Source organism: Pongo pygmaeus, chromosome 1, assembly GCF_028885625.2.
Source record: "Pongo pygmaeus isolate AG05252 chromosome 1, NHGRI_mPonPyg2-v2.0_pri, whole genome shotgun sequence".
Taxonomy (NCBI): Eukaryota; Metazoa; Chordata; class Mammalia; order Primates; family Hominidae; genus Pongo; species Pongo pygmaeus.
In genome coordinates this window covers 202,690,159-202,713,326 of record NC_072373.2, presented here as the reverse complement: position 1 = coordinate 202,713,326, position 23,168 = coordinate 202,690,159, and the positions used below count along the sequence as shown (strand labels likewise).

Genomic DNA, 23,168 nt, shown 5'->3' with positions numbered 1-23,168 from the left:
TGCATGGGGAGCACAGAGGCCTCAAAGAGGAAGCCAGAGATAGCAAGGCGGAGGACCTCACCTTCCACTGGAGGCCTCTTGGGTCATCCCCTCAAGACAGCCCTGTCCCAGAGCTTAGGAGGCTGTGCCTAGAGAGAGGGGCTTGGGCGAGGGTACAGCCACATGGCGGAGTGGGAGGAGAGAAGGAAAGCGACCCATGCTTACTAAGGCAGATCTGGCTTTGAATATTATTATGCCACTTAGTAGCTCTTTTACCTTTATAAATCTCTGAACCCTTCTGAGCCTCGATTTCCCTATCTGTAAAATGGGTATGAAATGTTCTATTCTGTGGGGTGGTTGTGAGGACTCAATGACATAAGATAGGTGAAAGTGGCAGGCAAATAGCTGGGTCCCCCTTCCTTCTGTACCAGGTACCTGAGAGGCAGCCACTATGTCTTATTCAGTCAGCTTGGGTCCTTATTTATTTTATTCATTTCTTTTTTTCCCTTCTTTTTTAAGGGGCTTTCTGGCAAAAACTGAAAAGCCTGCTAGCCAAATTCTAAAACAGCTGTAACACTTGTTTTATTCATTTCTGTCGGAATAAAACCACCCATGTTTCAGGGAGAGTATGAGGTTTCAGTGAGATAACAGATCAAAATTGTGCTTAGCATAGTTACTGGACCAAAATAGGCACTCCATAGGTGTTTGCTGGGTACCTAAAGGGATGGAGGGATGGATGGATGGATGGATGGATGGTTAGAGAGATAGATAGATGGATAGACGGATGGTGGGATGGAGGGATGGATAGGTGGATAGACAGATGGGTATGTGGGAGGATGGCTTGCTGGCAGGATATCAAAGGGAATAGGACTTTTTATACAGAAATACCAAGTCTGCACAAAAACCAGGTGCTTTACAAGGTCTTATATCTCTTTGCGGCCTTAGGTCTTGAGTACAGATATAACACAGATGAGTAAAAACAGGCATAAACGTATCCAGGTCTAGTCAACCGTGACCTCCACTTACCACTCTTGGGTCTATGACTCATCTCAACGAGGCCAGATCTTACATAAGCCAGCATTCTCCAGCTGAGATCACTGGTGGTTCCCTGAGGCGAAAGCTGAGATCAGGGGCAAATGCAAGGTGAGGCTTTCCTGATACACAGGATGCCTTGGAAATTCTAATCAGTGATGTTTCATCAAAAGAATTACAACTCAGCTTTTCCCATAATTCCTGTCACCGTTGCAAGAATGAAAAGATGCAGGTGAACAGCCAGCCCTGCATCCGCCGCAGCTCCACACTGTGTAACTTCTGCAATCACTTAGCCCCTCTGAGCCCCACAATCTCCTTAGTAAGATGAAGGGGTTGAACCCTCCCAGCTCCAGGATGTTCTGATTCTCTGAAAACTCCCTACATCTTTCTTTAAAATATGGACCTAGAACTTTGGAAGAACATGTATTACATTTCTTTTCCATCTGTCTCTACAGGGTCTTCTCAAAACCTTTCAAAATATTTGCATGTATATGTCAACATGTCTGTTTATGCTAAACCCTGGGGTACACTTTGGAGACAGACAGATCTCAATTCCAGGCTATATGTGAGAAACTGGAGACAGATTATTTAGATCCGGTTCCTGCCCCCCAGGATAGGAAAGACAGGCATTGAAATGAATTAATTTCAATGGTCACAGTAATTAAGGTATAAAAATGTTGGACCCTCCCAGTCCCAAAATGCTGCCTGGAGGAATTCAGAAGGCTACCTATTGGAGTATTCTGGGATATGTCAAAAAGAAGAGGGGAGCTGCGGCAGCTTAGGCTGGTCGTCCTGGCCCTTGAGGAGGCGAGGCTACACGTTTGAGGCCAAGCCTGGTCAACACTGACAAAAAAAAAAAAAATTGGCCAGGTGGTGAAACCCCGTCTCTACTAAAAATACAAAAAAATTAGCCAGGCATGGTGATGGGCCTGTAATCTCAGCTACTCGGGAGGCTGAGGCAGGAGAATGGCATGAACCCAGGAGGTGGAGCTTGCAGTGAGCCAGGCTGGCGTCGATCGAGACTCTATCTCAAAAAATAATAATAATAAAACAAAATAAAATAAAAAAGAAGAGAAGGGCTGGGTACAGTGACCCACTCCTGTAGTCCCTGCTACTGGGGAGGCTGAGGTAGGAGGATCGCTTGAAGCCAGAAGTTCGATCCTGTAGGGTACAATAGGCATGCCGGTAAATAGCCATTGCATGCCAGCCTGGGCAATATAGCAAGACCTCACCTCCAGGAAAAAAAGTTTAGAAAAAAAGAGAAAAGACAGAGGATACAGGAGGAGTAAAGGTGGCTGTACTGGGGTGGTGAGGAGATCAACAAGGCTGGAGCATGGGCTACAACCTAATATACTCCTCCCATCCCCCTGATCCCCATGAGCACATGGTCTATGTGTTGGGGCAACATCCTGGGAGAAGCAAGGAGGTAATCACAAGTCACTGTCTCAGAACTGTCAGTTACTCTTGTTTTTTTCCAATTAGAGACAGGGTCTCACTATGTTGCCCAGGCTGGTCTCAAACTCCTGAGCTCAAGCGGTCCTCCTGCCTTGGCCTCTCAAAGTGCTGGGATTGCAGGCATGGGACCAGAGTTATTCTTTATTGAGACCCTGTGCACTTTATACCCATCAAAGTAGAGTTTCCTGAAGTGTGTACACAAGTCACTGAGACATGTCAAGTGACTTTAGACACAACACAGAAAAACTATTTTTTTTTTTTTTTTGAGACAGGGTCTTGTTCTATCACCCAGGTCAGAATGCAGTGTGGCATGATGATCACAACTCACTGCAACCTCAGCCTCCTGGCTCAAGCAATCCTCCCACTTCAGCCTCCCACAAGTAGCTGGAACTACAGACACACACCACCATGCCTGGCTAATTTTTTTTAATTTTAAAATTTTTTTATTATTATTATTTTTTAGACAGAGTCTCACTTTGTCACCCAGGCTGGAGTACAGTGGCGCGATCTCAGCTCACCGCAACCTCCAACTCCCAGGTTCAAGCGATTGCGATTCTCTCGTCTCAGCCTCCCAAGTAGCTGGGAAGCTGGGATTACAGGCACCCACCATCACGACCGGCTAATTTTGTATTTTTAGTAGAGACGGGGTTTCGCCATGTTGACCAGACTGGTCTTGAACGTCTGACCTCAGGTAATCTGCCCTCCTTGGCCTCCCAAAGTGCTGGGATTACAGGCGTGAGCCACCACACCCAAAAATTTTTTGTAGAGACAGCAAATTTGCCATGTTTCTCAGGCTGGTCTCAAACTCCTGGGCTCAAGCAATCCACCCTCCTCGGCCTCTCAAAATGTTGGGATTACAGGTGTGAGCCACCGCACCCAGGCGAGAAACATTTTTATAGTTACGGTTTTATGTTTATGTCTACCTTCTATTTGTGGCAGGTAGTATTAGTTTTCATTTACAATTATGTTATAATGTTTTCTTTCAAATAAATGTAAGTTTTTAAAAGTGACTTAATTTAAAGAAAACTTCTTTATTAAGTAAATGGGCAGTTGGTACACAGATATTGCAAAAATTTCAAGGTGGGTACATGAATGACTGAAATTCAGGAGACGCGGGGAGTTAGCACAGAAGCACTTCCCTCATTCAGAGCTCTTTTGGCTGCAAGAAACAGACACCCAACCAAATCAGCTTCGGCAAAATGAGAGAATGTATCCTGACAAGGGACGCTCACAGGGCCCAAAGGAAAGAGTGCTGGGCCCCTGGAGGACTGAGGGAAGCCAGCAGGTCCCTGGAGGCGGTGCCCGGCTGCTCTCCAGGCGCCTGTGATTCCTCTGGTCCCTGCCTTGCTATGCGTATCTTCTCTCTGAGCAGAGCCATTTTCTCTACCACATTCATGCAGGCGCCCATCCCCCCCCAACACACACAGACAAACACACACACACGGACGCAGTCACAGCTCCAGGGTTTATATGTATTCAGGTAAGGGACCTGCAAAGCCTGAACAGCCTCCCTGAATCTAGATGCCCAACTCTCATCCTTTCAGCTCCCATCAGAGGATCAAGGGGCCCAAATTCGCAGAAAAGGGGAGGGTCTAAGATGAGCAGTCACCCTGACCAAGAGGTGTCTGCCTCAACATTAGCGGCGTATAACAATCCCAAGAGGTAGCTTTAACCTCATAGGTAACGACCCTAAGAGGTAGGAAATTCAGTGCCTGGTCCCTCAGCAGGAAATGACACAGCCAAGACTTGAACCAGGCCTGTGTGATGCTGCACTAGCCACTGGGTCATCCCATCAGCCAAGTCCAGCCCACAGCTACCATCCCAGACTCCAGCAGGTTACTGGTCCATCGAGAGGCATTTCTCAAAATCAGCAATCCGGTGTTTGCCCGGTACACAGGAAATGAGTATCCCAGCTTCACAGGGACACTGACTGGAAGGAAGAAGACTTCTCTGAAGGAGCACAGAGCTCTAGAAACCAGAGAAGTTTCCTCAGAGCCCCTTGGGTCTGAGGCTGCCAGTTTCACACTGCAGATACTTGTCTCAGGGCAGGAGAGGAGGCTCATTTGCATATACTTGCCAAATATCACAAGCAGACATCTAGAGATCCCCAGGAGAAGCTGACACCTGGCTGACACCTGCTGACAGTAACTGCTCCTCCCACCTCCTGGAAGCTATGTTAGGAGGAGCCTCCCAGAGGGCAAAGGAGGAGAGAACTGACAGACCCTTCTACCCAGGGGCCTCATGCACTTCCCAGCCCATGCGCCTGTTGGTATGGAAGCCCCTGGACATTGAGGTGTCCTGGCCTGGACAGCTCCAATTTTGTCTTTTTTTTTTTTTTTTTTTTTTGAGACAGAGTCTCGCTCTGTCGCCCAGGCTGGAGAGCAGTGGCGCAATCTTGGCTCACTGCAACCTGTGCCTCCTCCCAGTAGCTATAGCCTGTGGGACTACAGGCATGCGCCACCACGCCGGGCTAATTTTTTTGTATTTTTAGTAGAGACGGGGTTTTTACCATATTGGTCAGGCTGGTCTCGAACTCCTAACTTCAAATGATCGGCCCACCTCAGCCCCCCAAAGTACTGGGATTACAGGCATGAGCCATATTTTTGTATTCTTAGTGGAGATGGGGTTTTACCACGTTGGCCAGGCTGGTCTCAAACTCCGGACCTCAGGTGGTCTGCCTGCCTTGGCCTCCCAAAGTGCTGGGATTATAGGCATGAGCCACTGAGCCCAGCCCCAATTTTGCTTTCAAGGGGACTTTGCCCATCCTCAGTGGGTGGCTGCCCCACAGAAGGTACTTAATTAGGGACTGTTGTTGAGACAGAAAGAAGAGGTGGGCATCTCCCTTCCACTCCCCCAGAGCTGACTGGGCTAGAGGCAAGGCCTTTGCAGACAGACACGTCTGTCTTGGGAAGCAAGCTCTTGTCCTAGCTTTTGGTCTGTTCATGTTTTATCTTCTTTGGTCACCATTAGGGACAGGTTGCCAGATGAGTCACAGAAGGTTCCATCAAGCCCCTTCCCCTGAGAAAGGTCGCAAAGACCTTGTGCCGGAGGGTGGAGAGAGGATGGCAACATCCTAGCTCAAAAGTCTGCCCCAAGGTAGTGCCACACAGTGAGGGCAGTGTCCCTTTCCCAACCCATTCTACCTCTATCACTTGAGAGTATTTGCCCAAAGCTTTTTTTTTTTTTTTTTTTTTTGAGATGGACTCTTGCTCTGTTGCCAGGCTAGAGTGCAATGGTGCAATCTAGGTTCATTGCAACCTCTGCCTCCCAGGTTCAAGCGATTCTTCTGCCTCAGCCTCCCAAGTAGCTGGGACTACAGGTGCGTGCCACCACACCCAGCTAATTCTTGTATTTTTTAGTAGAGCTGGGGTTTTACAATGTTGGCCAGGATGGTCTCGATCTCTTGACCCATAATCTGCCCACCTCGGCCTCCCAAAGTGCTGGGATTACAGGTGTAAGCCACTGCACCCACCCCCCCAAAGCTTTAGACCGATGCCCCATCGGGGAGAACTAGGTGGTTTAAAGTCTTCCCCCAAGGTCTGCACCTGGCCCTGACATTCCTTCCGGCCCCATAAGATTAAGGGACTCAGGATAAAGTCATCAGTCACAGTTACTGTAGTATGCGCCCACAGGCGGATGAAGGGGCTCATTTGAGTTCTGGATTTTCCAACAGTCTGGCTCTGCCATCATCCCTGCCCGGGTGAGGTAACCTCCAAATCTAATGGCCCACCAGTGCCCACGGAGGTGGTGCCCAGACCACAGTAGATATCCCATCTTCTCCCAGCTCAGTCCATGATGCTCATGGAGGAGAAGACTTCAGGCCTGGCCCCAACAAGCAGGGACTAATTTTTGAGGGAATTTCCAGGGATCTGGTTGAATGGCACAACCACTTCAGTGACCGTATCTGTGGTGGCCCGGGAGCATTTCCGGCTACTGCGCATGCTGTAGAACTTTTCGGTGAGGTGCTTGCGGAACTTCTTGGTGAGGAAACAGTAGATAACAGGGTCTAAGACACAGTTGGTGCTAAGGAGGCAGAGGGTGACCTGATGTGCATCGTTAATGGCCTGGTGGAATTTGCTGTCCTGGAAGCCCAGCTCAGCAAGGGTCCAGGGCAGCTGCACCACATGGTGGGGCACGAAGCAGATGATGAACACCGCCAAGACCGTGCACACCATCCACAGCGCCCGGCGCTTGACTTCAGCGTTGCGCTGCTGCTGCACCGGCTGCATGAGCAAGGTACGGATGATGACCAGGTTGCAGAAGAGGATGATGAGGAAGACCAGGAAGAAGCTGAACACGATGAAGATGTGGATGATGAGGACTGGCACGCTGCCCTTCTCGTAATGCTCAAAGCAACGAGTGACGTTGTCTGAGCCAGCACTGTTGGGCACTGTGTTGGTGGAGTCCAGGATGAGGAAGTAGGATGCAGCTCCCACAATGGCCACCCAGATGACCAAGGACAAAGAGATGCCACGCTTGCGGGTGTTGGCCTGAGCAGTCTTGATGGGCCGAGTTACTGCCTGGAAGCGGTTATAAGTGATGACGCCCAGGAAGGCCACAGAGCAGTAGGTGTTGATGAAGAAAAGGCAGCCAGCCACGTTGCACAGGAATTTGGGAAGTATCCAGTTGCCCTGGTTTTGGTAGTAGACAATCCACAGTGGCAGGGTGATCAAGAAGAGCATGTCCGCCATGGTGAGGTTTACCATGAAGATCTTTATCTCATTGAATTTCTTGGAAGGGTACAGGCGGGCAAAGACCCACAGCACATAGCCATTAGCAATGACTCCAAGCACAAAGATGATGCTGTAAACAATCGGGAAGAGAGTGTATCGGAACTCAGAGTCCATGTGGGAGGAGTCATGTGGCTCCATTGCTGTGGGCTGGAATGATCAGCTGGTCCTGGTGGTGCCTGGAAGACCACACAAAAATTCTGGTTAATAAAGGGACAAGAAGGGACTGTTCCATTTCATCAGTTCCAAGACTCCTTGCCATGGTTAGAATGATGATGTCCCCTCAGAAGTTCATGTTGAATCTTTTTTTTTTTTTCCAGATGGAGTTTCACTCTTGCTGCCCAGGCTGGAGTGCAGTGCTGTGATCTCAGCTCACCGCAACCTCCGCCTCCCGGGTTCAAGCGATTCTCCTGCCTCAGCCTCCCAAGTAGCTGGGATTACAGGCATGCACCACCATGCCTGGCTAGTTTGTATTTTTAGTGGAGATGGGGTTTCTCCATGTTGTTCAGGCTGGTCTCAAACTCCCGACCTCAGGTGATCTGCCCACCTCGGCCTCCCAAAGTGCTGGGATTACAGGCATGAGTCACTGTGCCCAGCCTCATGTTGAATCTTAATCTCCAGTGCAAAGGTGTGGCCTGTGGAAGGTGATAAAGTGAGAGGGTGGAATGGGATTAGCACACTTAGAAAAGGGCTCCAGGTTGCCCAGGGAGGTCAAGGCTGAAGTGAGCTGTGATTGTGCCACTGCACTCCTGCCTGGGTGACAAAGTGAGACTCTGTCTCACACACACACACAAAATAATAATTCTTTAAAAAGGGGCTCAAGGTTGAAGAAAGCACTTAATCTTGCCCTTTTTGTCTTTCCATCCCTTTTGCCATGTGAGGTCACAGCTTTCAAGGTGCCATCTTGGAAGCCAATAACCAGGCATCAGCCACTAAACCTGCTGGTGCCTTGATTGTGAACATCCTCCAGAACTATGAGAAATACATTTCTGTTCCTTTTTTCTCTTCTTTTCTTTGTTTTTTTGTTTTTTATAGACAAGGTCTTGCTCTGTCGCCCAGGCTAGAGTGCAGTGGTGCGATCACAGCTCACTGCAGCCTCAACCTCTTGGGCTCAAGCAATCTTCCCACCTCAGCCTCCTGAGTAGCATACTACAGGTATGCGTGTGACACCACACCTAGCTAATTTTTGTATTTTTTGTAAGGAAGGGGTTTTGCTGTGTTGCCCATGCTGATCTCGAACTCCTGAGCTCAAGCAATCTGCCAGCCTCGGCCTCCCAAAGTGTTGGGATTACAGGTGACAGCCACCACGCCTGACCATGCAGTGTTTTTTTCTACATAAAATAATGGTGTGTTTTTACAATAAATAGCACCTGATAGTCAATACAATCAATGGCAGTTCTGTTTCTCTTCTTTTATTCCATTTTAAAATATAACTGTCTGGCCAGGCATGATGGCTCACGCCTGTAATCCCAGCACTTTGGGAGGCCGAGGTGGGTGGATCGCCTGAGGTCAGGAGTTCGAGACCAGCCTGGCCAACATGGTGAAACCCCTGTCTGTACAAAAACACAAAAAATCAGCTGGGTGTGGTGTTGTATGCCTGTAGTCCCAGCTACTCAGGAGGCTGGGCTGAGGTGGGTGGATCTCCTGAGGTCAGGAGTTCGAGACCAGCCTGGCCAACATTATGAAACCCTGTCTCTACTAAAAATACAAAAATTAGCTGGGTGTGGTGGCAGGCGACTGTAATCCCAGCTACTTGGGAGGCTGAGGCAGGAGAATCACTTGAACCCGGGAGGTGGAGGTTGCAGTGAGCCGAGATCAAGCCACTGCACCCCAGTCTGGGCGGGAAGAGCAAGACTCTGTCTCGAAAAGATAAATAAGTAATAAATAATAATAAAAACAAAACAAAACAAAAAAAGTTGCAGAAAATGTTTGGTATGACCCCATTATATATGCGTGTTTGAATAGAAGATCTAGAAGGATACACCTCAAATAGTTGACAGTGGTAAGTAGCCTCTGGGGAGGTGAGGTAGCTTAGTGGGAAGTTTATTTACTTTATACTTTTATGTGTTTGTTTGAATCTTTAAAGGGTATTTATTATCTTAAAAATTTAAAATTTTGAAAATACAATGTAAGGACATGCACAGTGGCTCACGCCTGTAATCCCAGCATTTGGGAGGCCAAGGTGGGAAGATTGAGTGAGCCCAGGAGTTCAAGACCACTCTGGGCAACACAGTGAGACCCCCGTCTCTAGAAAAATAAAAAATGAAACAATTAGCCAGGCATAGTGGTGCACGCCTGTAGTCTCAGCTACTCAGGGTACTGAGGCAGAAGGATCGCTTGACCCTCGGAGTTTGAGACCAGCCTAGACAACATAGTGAGACACCATTTCGAACAAAACAAAACAGTTGCTCCCTTCCCTCTTGTTCCTCCCACTATTGCTGTCATTGCAAGCTCCTAGGAGCTGCCCTGTTATTTACGTTGCAGTGGGCATGACTCAGGGAAGCAGCAGGCAGGGAGGAGGATGGGAAGCAAGAACCCAGCTGGGGCTAAGCAAGGTCCAGCTCATCATATCTAATAGTGTAGTAAAAAGAGCACAGTAGGCCAGGCGTGGTGGCTCACGCCTGTAATCCCAACACTTTGGGAGGCCAAGGCAGACAGATGCTTGAGTCCAGGAGTTTGAGACCAGGTTGGGCAACATGGTGAAACCCTGTCTCTACAAAAAAAAAAAAAAAAAAAAAATACAGGCTAGGCGCGGTGGCTCACACCTGTAATCCCAGCACTTTGGGAGGCTGAGGCAGGCACATCACAAGGTCAGGAGTTTGAGACCTGCCTGGCCAATATGGTGAAACCCCGTCTCTACTAAAAATGCAAAAATTAGCCGGGCGTGGTGGTGGGTGCCTGTAGTCCCAGCCACTCTGGAGGCTGAGGCAGGAGAATCGCTTAAACCTGGGAGGCAGAGATTGCAGTAAGCCAAGATTGTGCCACCGCACTCCAGACTGGGTGACAGAGTGAGACTCCATCTCAAAAAAAAAAAAAAAAAAAATTAGCAAGGCGTGGTGGTGCTTGCCTGTAGTCCTAGCTACACGGGAGGCTGAAGTGGGAGGACTGCTGGAGCCCGGGAGGCAGAGGTTGCAGTGAGCAGAGATTGTGCCACTGACATTCCAGCCTAGATGATGGGGTGAGACCTTGTCTCAGAAAAAAAAAAAAAGGGAGTGAGACACAAGGAAGACAACACTTGCAGCACCTTCTTTGGAGCCAGGTACCCTGCTAGGTGCTTCCACGTGTACTACCTCATTTGAGTCTCACACAAACACTTTGCCATAGGAAGTAAGATCCCATGCTACAGAATAGGAAACTGACTACGGGGTGGTTATATGACTTGTGCAAGGTCACACAGCTATTAAGGAATGGTGCCAGGATCTCAGATCCAGCTTTGTTCTTTCACACATCCATCCAACAAATATTTCTGAGCACCAACTGCATGTTAAGGCACATGGCTAAGCACAGGAGCTATAGGGCGAACACCCAGCAAGGGGGCCCTGACCTCAGAGAACTTACATCTCTTGGGGTAGACAGACAAAAGCAATTTAAACAAACACCGTTGTTATACAAATAACCAGGAGTGCTGATTGGGCCGGCCATGGTGGCTCATGCCTGTAATCCTAGCACTTTGGGAGGCCAAAGCGGGTGGATTGCCTGAGCTCAGGAGTTCGAGACCAGCCTGGGCAACACGGTGAAACCCCGTCTCTACTAAAATACAAAAAATTAGCCAGGCATGGTGGTGGGCACTTGTAATCCCAGCTACTTGGGAGGCTGAGACAGGAGAATCACTTGAACTTGGGAGGCAGAGGTTGCAGTGAGCCCAGATCATGCCTTTGCACTCCAGCCTGGGTGACAGAGCAAGACTCTGTCTCAAAAAAAAAAAAAAAAAAAAAAAAAAAAAGTGGAGGGGGCGGCAGTGCGGATATCGAGAACAAAAAGAGATCTACTTAGAAAGGAGGTGACATTTCAGTTGAGGCCTGAAGGAGGAACAAGGGCAGAACATTCCAGGCAGAGAACTCTGCATGGGTCCAAAACCACGGCAAGAGCTTGGTGGTTTCCAGGAACGGAAATAAGCTTACCAGATGGCCCTTGCCCTGACCTCCAGCTGCCACTCCACCCTCACCTCGTGCCACCTTAGCATCAGGCTCTGGCCAGAACGGACTTCCCAGGCGGACCTTCAAACCTGTCCAGACATTTCCTGCCTAGAAGCCTCCACAATACCCATCCTGCTGCTTTGAATGCTCTTCCCTACCCACTCCTCACTCTCCACTTTCCTTTTTTTGTTGTTGTTGTTGTTGTTGAGACGGGGTCTCGCTCTGTCACCCAGGCTGGAGTGCAGTGGTGCAATCTCGGCTCACTGCAACCTCCGCCTCCCAGGTTCAAGCGATTCTCCTGCCTCAGCCTCCTGAGTAGCTGGGATTACAGGTGTGAGCCATCACACACGGCTAATTTTTGTATTTTTAGTAGAGACGGCGTTTCACCATGTTGGTCAGGCTGATCTCGACCTCCTGACCTCATGATCCGCCCACCTCGGCCTCCCAAAGTGCTGGGATTACAGGCGTGAGCCACCTCTCCTGGCTCCACTCCCCACTTTCACCTGGCCAACTGCAACTCATGCTTCAGACCTCAGCTGAATTTCACTGCTTTAGGGAGGTCTTCAATGGACTTGGCTCACGGCTGTAATCTCAACACTCTGGGAGGCCAAGGCAGGCAGATTGCTGGAGCCCAGGGGTTTGAGACCAGCCTGGTCAACATGGCAAAATCCCCTCTCTACAAAAGAAAAAATTTAAATTAGCCAGGCGTGGTGGTGCACTCCTGTAGTCCCAGCTACTCAGGAGGCCGAGGTGGAAGGATCAATTGAGCCTGGAAGGTCAAGGCTGCAGAGAGCTGTGACTTCACTCCAGCCTGGGCAGCACAGCAAGACCCTGTCTCAAAAAGTAAAACAATGAAAAAGTCCATTGATATGATGTAGGTTCTACATCACAACGAACCTTTAAGAAACTACTATATGCGAGGCTTTGATATCATATCAAAGAAGAGTATTGGCCAGTTGTGGTGGCTCATGCCTGTAATACCAGCACTTTGGGAGGCCAAGACGGGTGGATTACCTGAGGTCAGGAGTTCGAGACCAGCCTAGCCAACATGGTAAAACCCCACCGCTACTAAAAATACAAAAAATCAGCCGGGTGTGGTGGCAGGCACCTATAATCTCAGCTACTCGGGAGGCTAAGCAGGAGAATCGCTTGAACCCAGTAGGCGGAGGTTGCAGTGAGCCAAGATCGTGCTGCATTCCAGCAGCCTGGGCAACAAGAACAAAAATCCAAAAAAAAAGAAGAGTATCACCAATTATCTGAAAAAGCCATTAAAAGATCCCTCCCTTTATAAGTACGTATCTGTGTGAAGGCAGATTTTCTTCAACCAAAACAACATATCACAGCAGCCTAAGTGCAAAAGCAGATATGAGAATCCAACTGTCTTCTATTTAGCCCAACATTAAAGAGATGTGTAAGAAATGTAAATCAATCCACTTCTTTCCCTAAATTGTTTATGTTTTAGAAAATCTAGTTATTTTTACAAAAATGTGTTATTTATGTTAACATGGAAAGAGTTTATTATTGGGTGTTTTTGTTTAAAAATGAAAATTTTTAGAATGTCTAAGTTTTCATTTTTAATACAATAAATATTGCTGGAGATAACTTATGTAAACAAAAGCTCTTTGGCACCCTCAATAATCTTTAAGGATATAAAAGGACCCTGAGACCAGAAGACCTAAATACTGCTGCTCCACAATCTCAGCACCCCTGCCCTTCCTTTGAGCCCAAGATGCCCAGTTCATCCAGGACCGGCCTTGTTTCTCTCTCAGGCTATACTGGTTATACCTTCTTGCCTTGGGGGTCTTGTTTCCAGGGCATGGAGGCATATTTGGCCTGTGTGGTGGCTGGGGGCAGCCCACAGCTGGGCAGGGCATGGTGCTCATTCTGGGTCTTGGGGGAAGTCAGGTCCATACCTCCCTGCTACCCCCGCCCCCTTGCCCATCACAAAATGCCTTCCTCTTCTTGGGTTCCTGCACCCCGCCTGCCCACGCCTGTTGAGAAAGCCTTTCCGCCAGGGCCAGGACTAGAGTGAAACATGTGAGGCATTCACTGGTTGCAAAATTTAAGAAGACACCAAACCTCAGCAATCAAGATAAATAATATTTTATTTTGTTTATTTACTTTTGAGACAGGGCTTGGCTCTGTCACCCAGACTGGAGTGCAGTGGCACAATCTTGGCTTACTGCAACCTCCACCTCCTGGGCTCAAGCCAACCTCCTACCTCAGCCTCCCAAGTAGCTGGGATTACAGGCACATGCTACCACACCGGCTAATTTTTGTATTTTTTGGTAGAGATGAGGCATGCCCACCATGGCCAACTAATTTTTATAATTTTAGTTAGCCAGGATGGTCTCGAACTCCTGACATCAAGTGATCCGCCCACCTCGGCCTCCTAAAGTGCTGGGATTACAGGTGTGAGCCACTGTGCCTGGCCAATAAATAATATTTTAATGAAATTTTTTTTAAGTCAAAAGGAGTATTACTGATTCTTCCTCTTGCCTCAGGCTCTAATATAACTCTGCCTGGCACTATTATGATACTGTCTTCATCTAACACTTTGGTACTTTGTTTAGCATAATTTTTTTTGCATTAATTTTGATTTTTTTTTTTTTTTTTTGAGGCGGAGTCTCTCTCTGTCACCCAGGCTGGAGTACAGTGGCGCGATCTCGGCTCACTGCAAGCTCCGCCTCCTGGGTTCACGCCATTCTCCTGCCTCAGCCTCCCGAGTGGCTGGGACTACAGGCACCTGCCACGACGCCCGGCTAATTTTTTTTTGTATTTTTGGTAGAGATGGGGTTTCACCATGTTAGCCAGGATGGTCTTGATCTCCTGACCTTGTGATCCGCCCGCCTCGGCCTCCCAAAATGCTGGGATTATAGGCGTGAGCCACCACGCCTGGCAATTTTGATTTTTTAAAAAAACCTTCTCAACATGTGAACAGAACACACACACAGACTAGCCCAATTCACTCATTCAGTTGCTCATTCATGCATTCATTGGACAAGCACTCACAGCTCCAGGAGCTGAGCAGTGCACCGGAGGCCTCAGAGAACAGACCCAGCCCTTGAGCGGCTCACAGGCCATTTTGCAAGAGAGAGATTCAGAAATAGATAAGCCGGTGGTGATATGATGATGGATGTATCAGGTGTAACGTGGTTTCAGAGAGGCTGCCCCTACCCAGACTTGAGGGTGAGGAGAGACCTCCTGCCTAAGCTGAAGGAGTTAATTTGATAGTGCGAGGAGAGAGGAATAACAGGCAAACAGGCACAGGGGACTGCGGGACAGAGGCCTGGAAGAATAGGCAAAGGCGTACCTCATTCTAAAGGAACGTGAGACATTTGGTTTGGCCAAAACTTTAAGGAGTTGAGAAGAGACAGGGCTTAAAAAACAAGCATCAGGGCCAGGCGCGGTGGCTCACGCCTGTAATCCCAGCACTTCGGGAGGCCGAAACGGGCAGATCATCAGGTCAGGAGTTTGAGACCAGCCTGACCAACATGGTGAAACCCTGTCTCTACTAAAAATACAAAAATTAGCCAGGTATGGTGGCATGCATCTGTAATTCCAGCTACTTGGGAGGCTGAGGCAGGAGAATCGCTTGAACCCAGTAGGTGGAGGTTGCAGTGAGATAAGATCATGCCACTGCACTCCAGCCTGGGTAACAAAGCCAGATTCCAGCTAAAAAAAAAAAAATCATCAGTCAACTCAAGATGGGTCCTAGAGGTCAGTCTAAGCAGTCTGGATTTTATTCTGCAGACAATGGGAGTTATTGAAGGATCTTGAGCTTGGAAAAGACAAGACTGGGTCTGGATTTGGGGAAGATGGCTTTGACCACTGTGCACAGAATGAACTGGAGGTGATCAGACCAGAGTCAGGGAGACAGCACAGAGACACGTGCAATCGTCTGGAGGGCCTCAGGAAGACTGCACCAGGGCAGAGCCGATGGAGGGAAATGGATGGTTGTGAGAGTTATTTGGGAAATCAGATGGACAGAATTTGGTAACAGATGGGATATTGGTTGAGAGAAAAGGAGGAATCAAAGAGAACTGCCAGGTGTCTGGGCCAGATGATTGAGGACATGGTGGTGTCTGTCTTCATGGAGAAGACACTGAGGAGGAACAGCATGAGGGCAGGGAGGATGAATTCATATGAGGACATATCCCATTCGGGATGCCTGTGAAACACCCAAAAGGACCAGGGTTAAACCCTGAAGAGCCCAACATCAAGGAAGAAGTGAGAGGAGGACAGACCTATGGAGGCAGAGACAGGACAGTCAGAAACAAGGAGGGTTCCATGCTTGAGGCCTAAGGGAAGGAAGTTTCAAGAGCTTGGGAAGCCATGGGCAACAGTGTGAAAAGCCACAGGGAGATGAATGACAATGCAGACAGAAAAGCAAACACTGGATGTGGAAACATGGACATCAATCTCATGTGATCAGATCATCTGATCAGAGGGAGAGCAGTTGCCCAGGCATGGGTTGAGGGGTGAGTGATAGGAGACAAAGGGGAATGTCAAATCCTCACTCAAGAAGTTCGATTGAGCTGGGCACAGTGGCTCACTCCTGTAATCCCAGCACTTTGGGAGGCCGAGGCAGGACGATCACTTGAGGTCAGGAGTTCCAGACCAGCCTGGCCAATATGGTGAAATCCCATCTCTACTAAAAATACAAAAATTAGCCAGACGCCTATAATTTCAACTACTGGGGAGACTGAGGCAGGAGAATCACTTGAACCCAGGAGGTAGAGGTTGCAGTGAGCCGAGATAGCACCACTGCACTCCAGCCTGAGCAACGAGAACGAAACTCTGTCTCAAAAAAAAAAAAAAAAAAGAAGTTTGATTGAGCAACAAAATGCTGTGTGTGGACCTTGTTTGGATCCTGATTCAAATAAACCAACTGTAAAAAATATTTTCCAGACAATTGGGCTGGCTGTGGTGCTCATGCCTGGTCTCAGCACTTTGGGGAGGTCGAGGTGGAACAATTGCTTGAGCTCAGGAGTTTGAGATCAGCCTGGGCAATATAGCAAGACCTCATCACTCCTAAAAATTTTTAAAAATTAGCTGGGTGTGGTGGTGCACACCTCTAGTCCCAGTTACTCAGGAAGCTGAGGCAGGAGGATTGCTTGAGCCCAGGAGTTCAAGGCTGCAGTGAGCTGTGATTATGCCACTGCACTCCAGCCTGGGCAACAGAGCCTCGAGACCCTGTCACACACACACAAAAAAAAGAATTAAAAAAAAAAAAAAAAAAGACATTTGGGAAAACTCAAACACAGATGGTATTAAAAAATAATGTTTATTTATTTAGGTAGGATAATGATATGGTGGTTGTATTGTTAAATTCCTTAGCTATTAGATGTGCACTCCAACCTGGGCAACACAGCAAGGCTTCATCTCAAAAAAAAAAAAAAAAAAAAAAAAAAAAAATTCCAGGAAGACCAGGTGTGGTGGCTCATGCCTGTAATACCAGCACTTTGGGGAAACTGAGGAAGGAGGATGGGTCAGGAATTCAAGACCAGCCTGGGCAACATAGCAAGACCTCATCTCTACACCCGTCCCCACCTTGCCTCACCCCCGCCACCCCACACACACACGAGAATAAAATATTCCAGGAAAATTGTGCCTGCATGCTAATCTCTATTTCAAAGTTGGCTTCCCAGGAACCCAACCTAGGAGATTGTATACTTGGGTCTATCTGACTTCAGAGCCTCCCCAGTCCACACAGGCCCCACAGGAGCCCCAGCAAGAGTAGGCCTCCTCTTTCCAGATACAGGACCAGAATCAGTGAGGGGACTCCTGGTGGAGCCCCTGCTTGACTCAAAGCCGTTGGTGCCGCCAGTACCCGTCATCCTGGCTCTTCCTACTTCTGCTGCCTTCTGTTCAATCCCAGGCTCCTGGCCCCCACGTGACTCCCACTCCCTCGGCCCCAACCCAAACTTGGTGCCTATCACTGTATCTTCGCATGAGTAGAACCCTTGAAATCACCCAAAATGTAACCAGCTGATTCTCCTCTGGGCCTGAGAGCTTGTACTTTCATTACTTTATTCATGTTGTTTCCTCTGCCAAGAAATCCTTCCTTCCTTGTCATTGTCTGGATGTTTACTAGAACATTCTTTAAGGTTGCTCAGACCTCATTTCCTCCGAGTAGCTCTTTCTAAGCCTCCTGGCCTCCTGCACACCCAGCTCCACCTGTGGTCTCATTAAGTGCCCATTCTTTGGACTTCCGTAGCTCATAGCTCTTTATCCCACTGAAATTGCCTCTATGTGACCTCTCTGCCACCCACAGGCAGGGACAATGTCCATTCATTCACCTCACAGTTATTGACATCCTTCTGGGTGTTGGGCACTATGTTGGGGAGACTGCAGAAACAAAACAAAGTTCCTGTTCTCGAGGAGCTTACATTCTAGTTGGGGGAAACAGTCAAAAATAAGTGGAGCAACAAATAAGATAATTTCAAATTGTGATGAATTTAATGAAGGAAATAAAAACAGTAACATGAAGATAGGGTAGATGGCTTTTTTTATTTTTATTTTTTAATAAATAGAGACAAGGTCTCACTATGTTGCCCAGGCTAGTCTTGAACTCCTGAGCTCAAGTGATCTGCCTGATTTAGTCTCCCAAAGTGTTAGGATTACAGACATGAGCCACTGCACCCAGCTGGTGGCTGTTTTAAGTAGAATGACCAGGGAAGGCTTCTTGGAGGAGGTGACATATAAACAAAACCAGAGACAGCTTTACCATGAAGTCAATGAAGCTTAAGCTTTAAGGCCCTCTCCTAGGCCCTGTATCTAATTGTGTATTAGTCATTTAGTATCTTCAAAGGGGGGCCCTTCAAATTGTATAAGCTTTAGTAACCTATAAAATCTGTGTCTACCCCTGGATGAACTCTAAAAAAGAAAAAAGGAACAAGTAAGAGGACGATCTGGATTATTCCAGCCAGAGAGTATCATGTGCAAAGGGCCTGCAATGGGAATAATTTCATCATGTTCTGAAGTAGGAACAAGAAACTGAAAGGTTGGTGTGGCCCTAGGGGAGTGAGAAATGGGAAGAGTGGGAACGTGATCAGAGGACACCAGGCTCCAGATCACTCCTGAGCCATGGTAAGGAGTTGGGATTTTATTCTGTGAGCCTCAGAGAGCTGCTTCAGTGTCGTTAAGCAGGCAAGTAACATGATCGGACTCGCTCTAGCTGTCAGGTAGGAATAGATGGTAGGGAGCAAGTGTGGAAACAGCAACAGCATTTTAGAGGTCAGAGATGGTGGTGGCATGGACCAGAAAGTGGCATTTTCAATTCCTCTCCCCGTCCCCTGTACTCAGGGAGCTTGGCTGGGGCAAAAGTTTGGTAAACATTTGTCGGGTGAACAAACACCCAGCAACCGACAGGACTGCCTGCTCCCCAGACAGAGCAGCTGCCACACAAGGCAGAGTGAGCCCTCTACAAACTCAGGACTCAAACTGTGGTCCTTGGACCAGCAGCATTGGCACCGCCTGCAAGCTTGTTAGAAATGCAGAATCTTGGGTCCCACCCCAGATCTCCTGTATCAGAATCTGTATGTTGGCCAGGCATGGTGGCTCACGCCTGTCATCCCAGCAGCTTGGGAGGCTGAGGCAGGCGGATCACTTGAGGTCAGGAGTTCGAGACCAGCCTGACCAACATAATGAAACCCCCTCTCTACTAAAAATACAAAAATTAGCCAGGCACGGTGGTGGGCGCCTGTAATCCCAGCTACTCTGGAGGCTGAGGCAGGAGAATAATTGCTTGAACCCAGGAGACAGAGGTTGCAGTGAGCCAAGATCACACCACTGCACTGCAGCCTAGGCGACAGAGCGAGACTTTGTCTCCAAAAAAAAAAAAGACTCTGTATGTTAATAAGATTCCCAGGGGATTCGTGCATGCACCGAAATCTGAGACATGTTGTACCCCAACAACTGCCAGCCACACACTTGCCTTTCATCTCTTCAATCCCAGTGTCAGGCACTGAGGAATGAATGGATGAGTGACCATGCCCTGATGATGGCTCCTAAATCCCCGGCACAAGGAAGTGTGCACGGTCTCCCCAGGGGAGCTGTACTGGGGTGGAGTGGGTTAGGGAGAACAAGGTCTCTGGAGTCAGAAAGGTCTACAGGTTCATACCTGGCTTACCATTTGCTTGCTGTATGACCTGGGGCAAGTGACCTCGCCTCTCTAACCTTCAATGTCTTCATTTGCAAAATCTTACAATCCTAACAATGGTTTCAAAGATAAGTATGCAAAGTGGCTGGAACAGGTCCTGAGCCACAAATGACCAAGCCTCCCTCTCCCCACTGGCCCAGCTGCTTGGAGCCAGGGGAGGGGACCGTGGGCCACCACTGACCTAGGGGCTTTGACCTACACACTGGCTTTCCTGCCAGCTCCAGATAGAGTCTCCAGCTAATGCCAACAAAGCTTTCAACAGCTCAGGAAGAGGATGAACATTTGGAAAGAAAAGAAGAGGCTCACACCACTCAGTTTAACACATGGGCACAGCTCCCTGATGGATCAAGGCTGGGCAGCTGGCCCAGGCACAGCCTTCAGCTGGGGGTGGGGTAGAGAGGCCATAAATATTCATGAGACAGAAGAATTCTGCTGTCGGGATCTGGTACCCTTTTCTCTGAGCAGCATTCGGCCCCCATCCCTGCTGGAAACATTCCCAGTCCCTAGGGAACCTGGAGAAGGGGTTCTCATCCATAGCTGGACAGCCAGAGAGGAGGGACCATCGGGAGATGGACAGAAGGAGGTATGTGCTGGTTGATTTCCCAGGCCAGATTGTGGGTTGGGAAGTTGGTTTCACCAGTCCTGCTAGCCCCTAACATTTGTGGGGCCAGTTGAGGTCAAAAGTACAAAATTCTAAATATTTATAAGCTATAAATAAGATACATCCAAGTTCATCCACAGCTCTTGCACCAGCAGTTCCTTGCAGCCCCGCAGGCCTGAGGGTGCATTCACCAACAGCGCAAGGACTAGAAGTGGTCAAGGCGGGGGAACACCACATGCCAAGTGGGCACATTCTCTTGGATCCAAGTACTCCTTGCTCTGTGGGGATCATGAGGCTGGAGCCCCCCTAATTTCAAGACACTGGGCACCATTTAGTGGTATACAGTACATCTTGCCTATGATCATATTTCCTCCTCAGATCATCTTCGTGAGGCTGGTTTCACAAGATACCCAATTTTCTAGGGGTAAAAAGTGAGACTAGAGAAGAAAATAGATTTGTCCACAGTCACACAGCGGGGAAGTGGCAGACTTGGGATTTTGAACTCCAAGGTTCATTCTGACTTTCCTAGAACAAGCTGTGTCCCCTGCTAGAAGCAAATTGCTCCTCGGCCAGCTTGTCCACTCACAGACCTGTCTTACAGCCTGAGAATGGGAGCTCCAGATGCTGTGAGGCCCCAGGAAGACATGCCTTTGACCTGAGGCCCTGCTTTTACCTTTGCTCCTCAAAGCTGGGAAGGGAATGCGACAAAGGGATGGCATGACCTGCTCTGTATCCATCTGACTCCCGCCTGGCAGGGCGAGAGCTGGGTCAGATCCTGATTCAACCACTAAGCTCATCCTGTAATTCTGAGTCTCTGTTTCCTCATTTGTAAATGAAGATTTTTATATGGACTAAGAGAAAAGGATATTAAGAAAACAATCTCATTTACAACAGTATTCAAAAAAAATAAAATACTTAGAAATAAACTTAACTAGCCAGGCACGATGGCTCATGCCTATAATTCCAGCACTCTGGGAGGCTGAGGCAGGCAGATCACTTGAGTTCAGGAGTTTGAGACCAGCCTGGCTAACATGGTGAAACCCCATCTCTACTAAAAATACAAAAATTAGCTGGGTGTGGTGGCACATGCCTGTAGTCCCAGCTACTCAGGAGGCTGAGCCAGGAGAATCACTTGAACCGGGAGGCGGAGGCTGCAGTGAGCCAAGATCATGCAACTGCACTCCAGCCTGGGCGACAGAGCAAGACTCTGTCTCAAAAAAAAAAAAAAGGAAAAAAAAAAGAAATAAACTTAACCAAGGAGGCAAAAGACTTGTACATTGAAAACTACAAAACTTTGCTGAAGGTCGGGCACGGTGCCTCACGCCTGTAATCCCAGCACTTTGAGAGGCCGAGACGGGGGGATCACGAGGTCAGGAGATCGAGACCATCCTGGCTAACACAGTGAAACCCCATCTCTACTAAAAATACAAAAAATTAGCCAGGCGTGGTGGCAGGCGCCTGTAGTCCCAGCTACTCGGGAGGCTGAGGCAGGAGAATGGCATGAACCCGAGAGGCGGAGCTTGCAGTGAGCCGAGATCGTGCCACTGCACTCCAGCCTGGGTGACAGAGCGAGACTCCGTCTAGGAAAAAAAAATTGCTAAAAGAAATTGAAAATGACACAAATAAATGGAAAGACATCCCAAGTTCATGGATTGGAAGACTTAATATTAAAATGTCCATACCACCCGAAGTGATCTACAGATTCAATACCATTCTATCAAAATCCCAGTGTAATTTTTACAGAAATTTTTTTTAAATTGTAAAATTCATATGAAACCTCAAAGGACATCAAACAGTCAAAACAATCTTGTGAAAGAAGAACAAAACTGAAAGACAACTCCTAATTTCAAAACATATTACAAAGCTACAGTAATCAAAATGGTTTGGACTGGCATAAAGACAGACACATAGATCAGTGGGACAGAATAGAGAGACCCAAAATAAACCCTCACATACATAGTCAAATAATCTTTGACAAGAGGACCATGATTACACAATGGGGAAAGGATAGTCCCTTCAATGAAAGGTGCTGGGAAAGATGGATATCCACATGCAGAATAACGAAGATAAGCTCTTATCTTACACCATATATTATACAAAAATTAACTCAAAATGGATTAAAGACCTAAACATAAGACCTGAAACTATAAAACTCCTCAAAGAAAACAGAGGATAAAAGCTTCTTGGTGGGGCGTGGTGGCCCACGCCTGTAATCCCAACACTTTGGGGGGCTAAGGCAGGCAGATCACCTGAGGTCAGGAGTTGAAGACCAGCCTGGCCAACATGGTGAAACCCCATCTCTACAAAAATACAAAAAGTAGCCAGGCATGATGGCGGGTGCCTGTAATCCCAGCTACTTGGGAGGCTGAGGCACGAGAATCACTTGAACTCGGGAGGCGGAGGTTGCAGTGAGCCGAGATCGTGCCATTGCACTCCAGCCTGGGAAACAGAGCAAGACTCCATCTCAAAAAAAAAAAAGCTTCACAACAGGCCAGGTACAGTGGCTCATGCCTGTAATCCGAGAACTTTGAGAGGCCTAGGTAGGAGGATTGCTTGAAGCCAGGAGTTCGGGATCAGCCTGGGCAATGTAGCAAGATCTTGTTTCTACACAAAATTTTAAAAATTAGCTGAGAACGATGGCATGCACCTGTAGTCCCAGCTATTCAGAGGCTGAGACAGGAGGATACCTTGAGCCCAGGAGCTCAAGGCTGAAGTGAGCTATGATCATGCCACTGTACTCCAGCCTAGGCAACAGAGGGAGACTCTGTCTCTAAAAAACAAAAAAAATTAATTAGTTATTTACATTAAAAACAATAAAAAGCTTCATGACATTGGAATGGGTCATAATTTCTTGGATATGACACCAAAAGCACCGGCAACGAAAGCAGAAATAAACTATTTTTGGGCAAACTTTAAATAACCTCCATGAAGCAAAGGAAAACAATTAGCGGAGTGGAAAGGCAACCTGTGGATGGGAGAAAAGGTAACCTTTGGGATGGAACCAGATATCAGATAAGGGGTTAATATGCAGAACTCCTACAACTCAGTAACAACAACAACAAAAAATTCAA

The 23,168-nt window shown here is 48.0% G+C and overlaps 1 protein-coding gene and 1 non-coding gene across 6 annotated transcripts in view; both read right to left on the bottom strand.

The window, feature by feature from the left end:
- Positions 1-496: 496 nt before the first annotated feature.
- LOC129023510 (U7 small nuclear RNA) lies at positions 497-558 on the bottom strand. The gene has a single exon (XR_008496823.1). It is a non-coding gene; the product is annotated as a U7 small nuclear RNA (small nuclear RNA).
- Positions 559-3,477: 2,919 nt separating this feature from the next.
- The window catches only part of PTAFR (platelet activating factor receptor), a 52,600-nt gene continuing 32,909 nt past the window's right edge, over positions 3,478-23,168 (bottom strand). For 4 of the 5 annotated variants that reach the window (XM_054498247.1, XM_063667149.1, XM_063667150.1 and 1 more), the window contains one exon: positions 3,478-7,375. In XM_054498247.1, the coding sequence (XP_054354222.1) occupies positions 6,309-7,337 (1,029 nt within the window). In that variant the 5' untranslated portion in view covers positions 7,338-7,375 and the 3' untranslated portion in view covers positions 3,478-6,308. The remainder of the gene's footprint in view (positions 7,376-23,168) is intronic. The other variant, XM_063667151.1, reaches the window with a different exon arrangement.